Here is a 12394-nt window from a genome sequence, read left to right on the forward strand (position 1 = left end):
CTGAGGTAGGCTAGGGATCCTCATGTCATATAAAATGACCTTAAGCTAAATAGCGATCGCTTGTTCCATGGGATTCTCAAAGTACAATTTAGCAAAGTTAAACTTTAGATACTTATTACAGTTACTTGATTGTTGATTTTAGTATTGTGAATGTAGGGTGTTATTACCGTAAAAGTTCAATTATTAAAATATGCTTAATGTTTTTGACTTCCTATCTAGGTTTAAATGATAGTGTTCCAACATGAACATACATTCCAATATATCATCTGTAAGTGGAATATTGTATCAGCAGAATAATCATTGTTATATAAAAATATATTCTTATTAGCTTTAGAGCACAATTGTTCAGTAGTGTTCAATATCAAAGCAAATATTTTTATCTATGGATGTGTAGATAATAATTTACTCGAAATATTTATTAGCAAAGATAATATTATATTATAGCCAAATGTATTATTATAAATATTATAAAGGAATTGAAGTGATACTAGCAAGCCTATTTTATTTATGAACTTAAAAATGATATTCATATTATCTTTGCTAAAATGCATTTTCTGTTTAATAAAAAATACAAAATATATTTCAATGTTTTTTATTCACGAAGATTCCTTAAATATTAACCTTTAACATAGTTTGTATTAAAAAAAAGGGAAAGGCCAAATTAGAAGGAGTTCCTTTCTTAAAATTAATAACAAAACATAAAAAGGGTCCCACTAGACCTTATTTTAGAAAACTTCATATCATCCATTATACTGTGCACAAGTTATAGACAACACAAACCATTATAGTTATGGAAATCATATTCCATTAAAGAAACTTGAACAATGAGCCAAATCTATATGAACAAGCAAAATATGCAAATCATAACTTCTAATATCTCCATGCAATCCTTAGTGGCTAAACTCTAATTTGGTAATACTGCCATATTTTTTCTCTATTACTAGCTTGTCCATATTTATTGTTATAAAGGGATAAATTAGTGGCAATGAAGATTTAACATGTATTAATATATAAAAATATGTATAATTTATTATAATAAAAATATTTTATTTGTGTAGGTATTTTTGTATGAATTTTATTTATCTATAAGCAAATATACACATAGTACCTAGTGGTATATAAGTAAAACAGAGTTTCATAATGCACAGAGCAAGTAATATTGATAATGCAGACTGTATTGTAGATGTGAGTAAATTACTGCTATTACTTAATAAAAATGACTTCAGGAAACTTAAGATTTATTTAAGTCAAGTACTTAATAACTCTAGGAAATATCCATTAATAACATAAAAATAATATCAATGATGCTGAAATCATTCTCACAAGATATATTCAATGCAATCCTTAAAATACATAATTATACAATATATGGCCTTAGATCTAATTAGCGCTTTCACAGGCGTCAACCCAATCATTGTAAACATCTATAGGTTCTGATAAAACATTTGTTGTGGTTTGAAAATCTTCTAAACAGACCCGGCATTGGATGCGCGCCGTATTTCTTGCGCGATCCCTGGAAATATAAAGGACACGTTAGTAATACTGCTATACATCGTTCATTTGCATCTTAATTCAAATATAGGTACTTACATTTTTACTTCACAAGATTTTTCGTGGTTGCAAAACGGACAGTTAAATTGTTGATCAAGAGGCTCAATAGCTTTGCGTTTTGGTGGTGGCTTTCTTTTCGACTTTCGACGACCCATAGCTTAAAAATGTAAAGTGGATGTTAGAAATTAGAATACTACATGAAAATGTAACGCCTTTTAACTTACTGGATGATCTTTTTAACTATCGCTTACTTTATGTTATCACAGTTTGCGAAAATCAGAGAAATAAACACACGTTTATTGTATATTCCAGTGAAAAAACTTGTCACTGTCATTTTCAAATTGACAAGTCATCTGTCACAAATTGTTGTCATTATTTTTTTTTTATAAAAAAAAATTCGATGGATGTTTCTACATTTGAAATAATTATGGCAGGTTTATGGTAAAGCTTCTATTATTATTTATTATATTTATTCTTTATTAGTGAATATACTTAATGCAGATTCAAGATTTGGAATACACCCACCAGGGATACACAAGTACCAATTTGGCATGGTATTGCCTATGCCAAAAAATAAAAAAAGCAAACATGAAACAATTATTAATGGCTGCCGATGTTTAACTGTATCGTGCCACCTTCGTATTTAAATGATTGTGTTGTATATTGTTTGTGCTAATCGGTGTATTTAAGGTGTATTATGTTTTCCAGTGTATCATTTTACAGAACATTTTAAAACGTGACTTTAATGATGGACAATTGTTAGTTAGTGTTAACCTAAAAATAACTATAAATCAAGATAAAATGGAGCTTCCACAGCCGCCACAAGGTAAATTTAGAATTTCTTATTCACTTTGTAGTTTATTCATATAGTTCAATAATTATCAAACCGTTCTGCAACTTGCAGATCAAGATCTTCGCAATATAATCGACAAACTCGCCCAATTTGTCGCACGAAATGGGCCCGAGTTCGAGAAGATGACCAAGACGAAACAAAAGAACAATCCCAAATTCAGTTTCCTGTACGGTGGCGAGTACTTCAACTACTACCAGTACAAAGTGACGACAGAGCAAGCAAGTAAGCATATTGACGATGGTGGTTAAAAGATTAGAGATAGTCGCGGTCGCGCCCGATCGCTGATGTGTTATAACCGTTTCAAGTGACCCTCCGCTGTTTATAGTTCTAAAGCAATCGGCCGGTGGCCAGGCGGCCCCTCCTCCGTCCGGGGCTTATATGGCACAGACAAGGCAATATGTAATGCCCCAACAGGCTGGCGCGACGCCTGCCCAGCTCGGGCTGGCTGCGACGATGGCGGCGGCTCCGGCGCTCCAGCAATGGCTCGCGGCGAATTCGGCTCCGCCCGCTCCACAACACTCCCTTGAGATTGACAATGTGAATGCTCAGATCAACATGTTAAAAGACCAAATCACTCAGTCAGAGAATAATCTTAATGCTCAACATAATGTGAGTTTAATATAATATGATTGCATCATATCACTTGTAAATTATTTGCTTTTATTTGCAGTTTTCTTGCTGACTGTCATATTTTTGTTTATAATATTATGTTTGAAAAATGGCATTATGTACAAAGTCTAGATGCATAACAATATTTGTATCTAATTGGAGCGAAAAAGTGGGCTAGTCTGCTTTTGTTGTAAATATTTAATGCAACTTTAAAATTTTTATAATGTTTTTAATGTGCTTCATTATTTTTATTTTGTATTGTATATAAAGATAAATGTTCCAGTAATAGGTATTTGGATGGCAGGTCAGATTTCAGGCATGAGTTATATATGTATAAGATAAAATAGTTTGTTTTAAATGCATGTCTGTAATTATACATAAGACAGATAATATATTGTATGTAGGATTTATATTCATACACATCCTTAATAGCTTCAAACATTTTTTAAATAGAGCAATAAACATTTGAGCCTTCTATCTCTACCTTATAAATTATAATACAAAATATATAGTTGCTCTGTTTAAAGATTACTATCTCGGTACATTTTGATCTATGTAATGTTCTATTTATTACTAAACCATTTTAGGTACTCATCCAACAGCAACAAGCTAAAATCAATGAATTGGTGAGCAAAGCTCAGGTAGAGACTATACAGATCATGGCAGAAGATAACAACATCAGCTTATCGGAGTTAGACAACATCTTACAGCCCATTATTGAATCTTGCACTAAAGATAGCATATCAGCAGGTATATTAGAAATTTGTGCAATTCCAAGTGAATATTAGCTGTTATGCTATTGTTTACAATTTCATTTCTTAGATTCATGGATAGAGAATAATAAGGCTTTTATTATAGGAAAAGGATGGATACTGCAGCATGCTTCGTCGGCAGATGCAGGCAAAGTGATTTCTCAACATCTGCTGCGGAAGGTTACCCAGCCTGGAGCGGCTTTCACACAAAAACTGCACATCATATATCTAGTCAACGACGTCTTACATCACTGGTTAGTATATAAAAACAAGAATTTAAATCACAACTTATGGTACTTACTGTATGTCATCAAAATTTGGGTTTTTGGGAATTAGTGAGGTGTTTTCTTAAGGTCATTTTGCTTCCTAACATGTTTTATTTTTTTTGTTTTAACATTATGTCTCGGTATTGTATTCCTTTGCACAAAGGGAGGCCAAAATTTTTTTGTTTCAAATATATGTCTTGATCTTATCTTCATAATATACTATACATATTTCTATTTTCTTTTTCCGTTAAAAAATGGATGTACTTTAATAGTATTATTTTGTGATTTTCTATCTATGTACTTGTTTTTCTATAAATTTTTGAGTTGCCAAGTTGTTTAATATATCGTGTCCCTTGCAATCGATGTCAATTCGGTGTCTATGATACTATTATTCCTAATTACAGTGCACGCAAAAACGCCGAAGATCTCAAGAAAAATTTGGAAAATGTGGTGGTTCCAATGTTTTGCAATGCCAGTATAGGTAACATATTTACAATAATGTCCTCAAAATTTAGGTCTCTTGTCTTTTTGTGCATTCTCATCTACTTAACATCTAGAGCATCATCCTGTGGTTTGTCAGTCAGGTAAAACTTGCTTGAGTCAGCTTGGCTCTTGCGACAAACGTGTAATCCTTGTTACATTTCAGCCGTTACTGAAGAACAGGAGGCTAAGCTTAACAAACTGCTTCGTCTTTGGGAATCCAAGTCCAACTACTTCGACTCGGGGGTCATTGAAAAGATGAAGAGCCCTACCAGTTCATATCAAGATTACCAGAATAACCTGATTGCGCAGCACTCGAATGCTATCGCTCATTTAACGCAACAAACAAAATCTACCTTTGAAAAGTATGTTATATCACTTTTTCGTAAAATTAACAGTCAAAAGAGAAAATGCTAATAAACTCTTCATTTCAGCTACCAAACACAACATCAAGCTTTTGTCGCTCACACATTGCAACAAATACAACAAATGGAGATGCAAAAACATGCACTAGAACTAAACAACCATGAATCAAACAAAGACAATCAGCAAAATATGCCAAATCCCTTCCAGAACAATTTCAATGATCAAGGGTATCCTCCGATGGGCGGATTTGATCAGAATTTCGGGCCGAACCACCAACAGTTTGGTAGCGAGAGCGGTGACAATTATGCGTCAAACAATAGTTTGAGCGGGAATGAAAATAGTTTCGATAGTCAAATGTTTGATCAAATGAAACAACAAAAAACGGAACAAGCTGATGAACCTGACTTGTCCATTTTGCCGAACATAAATTTCTCACAACCGCCTCCCGGTTTCGAACCAAAGCCTCTGCCATTGGCTTTCCAAAATGGTCTTCCAGATCTCAGTAAGCCCCCGCCAGGATTCCCCCCCTTCCCAGAAATTAACAACGAAGAGCTGATGCCCTCAGTCCCATACTTTGAATTACCTGCTGGTTTGATGGTACCACTTATAATGGTAAGTTAGCTTTCATTGAAACAATAATTAACATAAATGTTATAAACCTAACATAAATGTTTGAAAATATCAAATAAGTATTTTGATCTTAACCTAGTTTTAAAAGTAGTAGAATTTAGAATTTAGTAGTAAAACTGTCTTACTCTGTGCATGAATAACTTATGAAATCACAATGCACTCAGTCATTCTATGAATTATGCACATTAGGTAGTTCTTTATCTTATTATCAATTTCTAGACCTGCACACTGTAGAGAGTGCAGGTCAAGTGTAGACTTGGAAATATCTTCTTAGAAAGGGCACTATTATGAAGTATTTTTACTGAAATAATACACACATGCATACATTTCATACTTTAATTATTATCAGATCATTTGTCAGTTTCAAAAGTTCTTATTGGGACACCAATTTACTTACGATTTTTCTAAAAAGCATTCTATTAACTCCTAGAACTAGCATAGCAATTGCATATTTTCACTTACATTTTTTAATACAACTCCTTAATTTTTAGTTGGAAGACGATAAATACAAGCCTTTAGATCCATCTCGGATAAGATTGCCGCCACCGGCTCCGCCAAATGAGAGGCTCTTAGCAGCTGTTGACGCGTTCTATGCGTCGCCTAACCACGAACGGCCGAGGGATAAGTTAGTTCTCTTTTTATTTATTCGTTTTACAATATTGTTATCAATTAAAATAAATAAATTGAATAGATATTGCTTTAAAATCAATTTGCTTAAAATGTACTATTTAACTCTATTTTATAAATAGTTTCATCTTATATAATATTTTCACTTAAAACATTTCTAAAACTGATAATACTCTTACAGTGAAGGATGGGAGAAATTAGGATTATATGAATATTACAAAGCAAAGAATGCAGCTAGAAAGAATAAAGAGGAAGCGATTGCACAAGGGCGAAGGATGAAGTCAAAGTCGCCCAGCCCCATACCAAAAGACTTACAGAAACAACCAACACCACCGGGAAGAAGATATAGGTATGTTTTTCAGTTTTTGTCAAAACGTTCCAATAAGATAATTCCAAAAATAAAACAATTTATTGCAAAAAAATCTCGCATAAATTATAATAACATGTATACAATTCTAAAGAATATAACCGCCACATAAAATTATATTTCTTGTAGATTAGTTTTGAGGTTGTAATAAATTACATATTATATTATCACTTAACAGTTAATAATTATAAATCTTAATGGATAAAAATAGCATATTATTCGCAATGTCGAGAGAGTTTAAACAGACTCATTTAAAATGATTATAATCTTTATTTACCAGGTCATTAAGTAAATCACCAGAGCCGAAGCCAGTAATTCCATTATCACCGCGGAAGTCAAAGTCACGGTCGCCGTCACCCAGACGGAGGCCCACGACGTGGAGGAGGGATAGAGATAGTGAGAATTTATTTTCATCTTCTTTATTTGATATTGTTTTATGGATATTGCAACTTCAATTTTATGAAATATCAAGATCTAATAGTCAGAAATGTGAATAGCTTTAATACAGGGTGTCTCAAAAGAAAGTTTATATTTTGTGGATGAATAAAAAAAAAAGTAAGCGGTGTATTGAAAAAATGTTTATTAAATATTAAAGTGCATAATATGGGAATTTATTTCTTAAATAATTATTTTATTTATTTCTTAATAATATCGTCCAAATGCAGTCCATTGCGTTGACGGCACTCATTTAATCGAACAGTAAAATTACAGTATTTATGACAGCTCGGCAGGTAGACACAGTGATGGCTGCCATTTCGTGCTGGATATTTTCTTTTAAATGCTCTAGAGAAGTTGGTTTGTTGGCATACACTTTAGATTTAAGATTTAACATATATATGTTTGCTACATTCTAATTTGAAACCAATACCAATACAATTATTTTAAATCTTTATCTTAAATATCCTGGTCCTAGTCCAATACATATTTGATACCATAATATCAATTTTTTCAGGTAATTATGATCAAACACGATATTTCATTACATCTATATTTCCCTTAGGTCGTCGCAAGTCACGGTCACGCTCACGCTCACGGTCGCGCAGCCGGTCACGTGATCGCGAGCGGCACCGCGACTCGCCGCGCGACAAGATGCGACGCGTCGAGAAGTCGCGGTCACCCACACCGCCTAGTTTTATGTAAGTGTATAATTATAATTCGTTTTGTACATGTACAAATTACATAGAATAAATTTATTTTAAGTGTCTCATAATCCTTAATTTTATATAGGATTTGTTTATTATTTATTCTGAATTTGTGTTGTGTTATTTAAAATAAATTGTTTTGTTTATTTTCGAGTGTAAGAATTTGATATAATTCTTTTAAAATATAGGTACCTACGTAAAATAATAGGCAGTAATAAAATTAGTTAAAATTTTAATTCAATATTAATAACTTCTAATCTGCTGAAGTCTACAAAAAAAATCTTTCGTATTCATTAACTCTCGTTTAATTTTCCCAGGGGCTCATCATACCCGAGCACGTCGGGCGGCATCGACTCGAGCAACAAGGGCCACCAGCTGCTGCAGAAGATGGGCTGGAGCGCGGGCGGGCTCGGCGCGGCCGGCCAGGGCATCGCCGAGCCGATCAGCGGTGGTGCCGTCCGAGATAGGCATGATCAGTATAAGGGTATGTTGCACCCATCCTCTTTGAGGAGGTGGTAGTTTTGATTACGTGAAGATTTTTAACTTTTGTGATAATTTTTGTCTTAATAATTATTTGTGCTACGAATTTAATAAGCTTCGTGATATTCTAAAATAAATCACATTACTAATCTAGTTCTAGATTCAAATTAACGATTATTCAAACATTATTATTTCTCATTACAGGTATAGGAGTTAATTTAAATGATCCATATGAAAACTTCAGAAAGAACAAAGGTGCGGCATTTATTACGAGAATAAAAGAGAGAGCGTTGGAGCGATCGTCGTGATTGTTGCAGATACGAGGCGTTTAGTTTAAGGCTGTAAATGTGTACAATTATTGTGAATGTGTGTCTGCAGAATATGGTTTATTTTATCTAAATCATCTTGAATAAAAGTTATATGAATTTCATAAATATTGTTTTATTTGTGTTAAAGCTTATTATTTGAGACAGTTAATTAAATAACAACTTATAGTTCGAAGTCGTCTTCGTAATTATCCTTAAACTCAGCAAGTCTATCAAGGCACTCCTGGTAATCAGCAGCTTCCAATCCTTCTTCTTTGAATTTATGCAATTTCGCAAATTTGATTCTGCTCACTTCTCTGTGCAGTTTTTCTATCATATCTGCCATGAAGTTCCCATTATGGTATCCAGCTATGACAGGACAACTCTGAATATTAGATGTCCTTGCATCATCTTGAATAAAGCCATACTTGTTTAGTTTATCAGAAAATATATTTGGATATGGATTCTTCACTTCCAATGGTTTGTCACAAACTGTAACATTTGTTGCAGACAAGAAGTTATTAGCTTGGAAATAGAGTTCAAACATTTCTTTAATGTCTCTACATCTGTAGGCTGGAATGTTCATTTGTTCCTTAGCCTCTTTCATTGGTGCTTTCAAATAGTTTTCGGGAATACCTCTCACTGTTATAAGCTGGAATATTTTGTCAGTTGCAATCTTACAACTTGGTGTTATAGGAGTGTATATAGGCTGTGTGGTAGTATTTAAGTAGTCAATAAGATATTCTGACTCATGGAATGCAAATGGTAGTCTTAGAGAGGCAGCAGCCATTTTCCTCCCATAGCCTGTCAGATCAGCACACATATCGGACAAGGTATAGATATTTGTTTTATGTCTATACTTTTGGCTCAAGGTATCTAAAGCAGATGCTAACAAAGCAGAGGAATGATAATACAATGCATGATTATATGAAACATATTCAAATGATCTGGGATTCCCAGGTTTTCTCCAACCCTTATCACTAGTACATAAAGGCACAAAAAGACTAGCATTCTGTGACAATTCTTCAATTGCAAGTGCTATATTAACCAGCCGCATTGAATCCTTCAAATTAGATGTATCTCTTTCTTCTTGATTAGCAGGATTATTGTCATTAAAATATGAAGGTATTATGGGGTATGCTAGTACAGTCTTGGAATATTCATCTGCTAAATGCTCAATACATCCAATGGCTAATCCAGAAAATCCATTGTAACAATCAAAATTCACTTGAAATCCTTGCATGCTGTCGCATTCTTCAACATATTTCCGTATATTGTCTGTAAAGGTATCACCATAATCTGATTTCCATATTGATCGGCCAGTGCTTCCTATATCAAAACCTTCCTGGAAATGAATAAAGTCTTATTAGAACTTTCATACATTTTATATAACAACTACTTACCAATTAATAAAAACTTACATGTTCATCTCCATGTTGATAACTTTTTATTACATTTATTGTCCGTGAATGAAATCTGGGGTATAGATAGTCAGTCCACGTATTTATATTGTCTTCTAAAATGTATTTTTTATCTTGGGTGTCTGGTGGGTTTTCAGCTTCAATATCAGACAGAAATTCATTTTTCTCAGCTGGAGGATCCTCTATCTTTTCAACATACGACCAAGGAAGATCGCCTTCATCATTGGTTGCACTTTCGAGACCCCCGGTTGCTGGCAAAGTTTTAAGAGAACCTTTTAAATCCGCCAATAGTAATCTTGGTGTATAAGTAACCTCTCCGGTGGATGTTTGGCCCTCTCTATATAAAATATCATGGTTGACTTCGGTTTTTACTGTTCCAGTATAATCGAAACTTAATTCCTGTATATTCCAAAAATGTGCACCTACATAATTGGAGTAGTGGCCTAACTGAATGGTAAGAATTTCACGTGTAGACATTGTGTTTTTAAAATGCTTTTTATTTATTCTGATATGATTAATTCCGAAGGTAAAATGTAGTGTAACAAGGTGCAGCAGGTTTTCATGTCACTAATACAAAAATACTGAAAATAAAAGCTAATATCTTGAACTGAAATAGTTTATTTATTTATGTTCGATGAACAAAAAATACGTCTCGAATCAATACAAAATCTGAATTGAAAATTCTGATTTTCTAATTTTTAGTGCACCTATTGGGCATAAACTGTCAAGTGTCTTTTTTTTTTTTTTTTTTTTTTAATATTTAATGGCCTGGTTACGAGACCTTTAAGCCAATTCTTATTTTTAATCACAAGTGTTCAAGATATTTTTCCTTTATTTGTCCGTAATTAGATCGTTCCCACAGTGTTTTTTATGTATTTGTATAACGCACTATAACACTTTTTGTTTTTTAACAAATCACACAACTGGCGGCGGGAGGAATCACTTACGTACTCTACTATTTCACTTGCCAATACTAGTCTATGAAATATGAACATATGGTTTTGACAGTTGAAGAAAATATGGTTCATATCGGCGATCTTCTTGCGATCTTCTCATAAAGGCTGGTTCACACTTTGATTAGTGCGAGTGCAGGTGATTAGTGCGAGTGCAGGTGTGTAGTGCGAGTAGTGTCCAATTCACTGCGAGTGCAGGTGATTAGTGCGAATGCCATTTTGTACAACAACAAGCGTGCCGCGTGCGACGCTACACACTACGCTAAACACTAAACACTAAACACTCCTGTCCAGACGTGTTTAGTGGCAGGCACGCTGCGAGTGAGGGGAGGGAGGGCGCGCGGGACGTGGCTACTCGCAGTCCACTCGCAAAAAAATAGAACACGCTTCTATTCACTTTACTACACAGCCTACTAAACACTTGCACTAAACAGTCGCTGTCCACACGTAGTTACTAAACACCTGCACTAATCACTTGCACTCGCACTAATCAAAGTGTGAACCAGCCATTACAGAAAGTGCTTATATTGCTGTTAATTATGTTCAGTCTTGCACTGTCAAGTGTCAAATCAAATGTCAATATGTCTATTCTCAACTCAATGTCAAATATAAATTCTAATTTATATTCACTGGTATTCACCTCAATATTCACCAATCGAATAGAGTTGTTTTAGTCCATGACCACAGATTAATTTTTAACACAGAGTTCTTTTGAATTTCAACTGACTTCAAAAAGAAGGAGATTCTTGATTCAACTGTAGCTTAAACTGTAGGTATTTTATGGGTTTGTACTGTGGTTTGTACCGTAGAACTTTGGACTGGTTGAATCGATTTTGATGATTTTCGTTTTGATGTTGATTTCATTTCAATTTTGTCTAGTTCTTCTTGTGAGTTGTGTTGTTTTGGTTTGAACTTTGAACATTTTGCAAAAGAATTTGCGTCGTGACACCCGCGTTAACTGTGCGATTTTTCGATATACTTTAATGGTTTTTAAATCTATTTGTTACAATATAATTTTATGAATGCTCGATCTAAGTGCTCGATATTCTTTTGTAAGTGAATACGTCTCTAGAATCTGTCACGGTCTAAGGCCGTATTCAGAAAGAAAGCTGGAAACTTATAAGCTTATAAGCGCGTGTTGAAGCTTGTCGGCACCGTTCAGCGCTGTTCCAGTGTTTCTTTAAATTTATCCTTACTTTTTTATTGATATAATATCATCCCAAATCGCTATTTTACTGTTTTAAATTTAATAAGTCTTTACTATGACTATTTTTAAGCTATTGCATAGCTTCTATCGCGGCCCTTGAGCGCGGGGACCGAATCGATAAATTCCGTAACGAAAAAACCTCACGCTCCCCACTCCGACGGGCTCGGAGGTGTGGCTTGAAGGCATAGCATGCAATAGCTTAACCGCGGCAGTCCCCGAGTGCCACACGTCGTTTTTTAGGGTTGGTTTGTTAGAAAGCGCTGATCTCAGCAACCTAATACACCAAACTGAAACTTTTATGAATAAATACGTGATCCTCGAGTGCAATAGGCAATATGTATAATGTATATGTATGTTATATCGGAGTAGGGTGGTGGATATTTTT

At 34.2% G+C, this 12394-nt stretch overlaps 3 protein-coding genes across 5 annotated transcripts; 1 reads left to right on the forward strand and 2 right to left on the reverse strand.

The window, feature by feature from the left end:
- Positions 1–1221: 1221 nt before the first annotated feature.
- Positions 1222–1906, reverse strand: LOC123692215 (transcription elongation factor 1 homolog). Of its 2 annotated transcripts, none has more exons than XM_045636919.1 (3): positions 1803–1906; positions 1591–1708; positions 1222–1513 (listed from the first exon to the last, which is right to left on the reverse strand). In XM_045636919.1, the coding sequence occupies exons 2-3, from the start codon at positions 1704–1706 to the stop codon at positions 1381–1383; spliced, it is 249 nt and encodes an 82-aa protein (XP_045492875.1). In that variant the 5' UTR covers positions 1707–1708; positions 1803–1906; the 3' UTR covers positions 1222–1380. The 2 variants fall into 2 exon arrangements, with proteins under 2 accessions (XP_045492875.1, XP_045492874.1); XM_045636918.1 differs by having other exon boundaries at positions 1776–1900.
- A 224-nt stretch (positions 1907–2130) lies between these two features.
- Positions 2131–8557, forward strand: LOC123692383 (calcium homeostasis endoplasmic reticulum protein). Of its 2 annotated transcripts, XM_045637122.1 has the most exons (14): positions 2131–2377; positions 2456–2626; positions 2730–3013; positions 3601–3763; positions 3872–4019; positions 4436–4512; positions 4678–4876; positions 4946–5489; positions 5999–6132; positions 6316–6483; positions 6782–6897; positions 7502–7637; positions 7961–8127; positions 8328–8557. In XM_045637122.1, exons 1-14 carry the CDS (start codon positions 2353–2355, stop codon positions 8429–8431), a joined length of 2436 nt encoding a protein of 811 aa, XP_045493078.1. In that variant the 5' UTR covers positions 2131–2352; the 3' UTR covers positions 8432–8557. The 2 variants fall into 2 exon arrangements, with proteins under 2 accessions (XP_045493078.1, XP_045493079.1); XM_045637123.1 differs by lacking the exon at positions 2131–2377 and having other exon boundaries at positions 2517–2626; positions 2819–3013.
- On the reverse strand, positions 8549–10570 carry LOC123692384 (protein misato). Its single transcript, XM_045637124.1, has 2 exons — positions 9850–10570; positions 8549–9773 (listed from the first exon to the last, which is right to left on the reverse strand). Exons 1-2 carry the CDS (start codon positions 10324–10326, stop codon positions 8613–8615), a joined length of 1638 nt encoding a protein of 545 aa, XP_045493080.1. The 5' UTR covers positions 10327–10570; the 3' UTR covers positions 8549–8612.
- Between the last annotated feature and the right edge of the window lie 1824 nt (positions 10571–12394).

Source organism: Colias croceus, chromosome 6 (genome assembly GCF_905220415.1).
Source record: "Colias croceus chromosome 6, ilColCroc2.1".
Classification (NCBI taxonomy): domain Eukaryota; kingdom Metazoa; phylum Arthropoda; class Insecta; order Lepidoptera; family Pieridae; genus Colias; species Colias croceus.

Excerpts from the sequence above, each read along its gene's own strand:
- LOC123692215 (XM_045636919.1), bottom strand. The coding sequence starts at position 1,706 with ATGGGTCGTCGAAAGTCGAAAAGAAAGCCACCACCAAAACGCAAAGCT. Across the intron at positions 1,514-1,590 it reads AAATCTTGTGAAGTAAAAAT|GGATCGCGCAAGAAATACGG; the intron begins GTAAGTACCTAT and ends TTATATTTCCAG.
- LOC123692383 (XM_045637122.1), top strand. The coding sequence starts at position 2,353 with ATGGAGCTTCCACAGCCGCCACAAG. Across the intron at positions 2,378-2,455 it reads GCTTCCACAGCCGCCACAAG|ATCAAGATCTTCGCAATATA; the intron begins GTAAATTTAGAA and ends TGCAACTTGCAG. Across the intron at positions 6,898-7,501 it reads GTGGAGGAGGGATAGAGATA|GTCGTCGCAAGTCACGGTCA; the intron begins GTGAGAATTTAT and ends TATTTCCCTTAG.
- LOC123692384 (XM_045637124.1), bottom strand. The coding sequence starts at position 10,326 with ATGTCTACACGTGAAATTCTTACCATTCAGTTAGGCCACTACTCCAAT. Across the intron at positions 9,774-9,849 it reads ATCAACATGGAGATGAACAT|GAAGGTTTTGATATAGGAAG; the intron begins GTAAGTTTTTAT and ends ATTCATTTCCAG.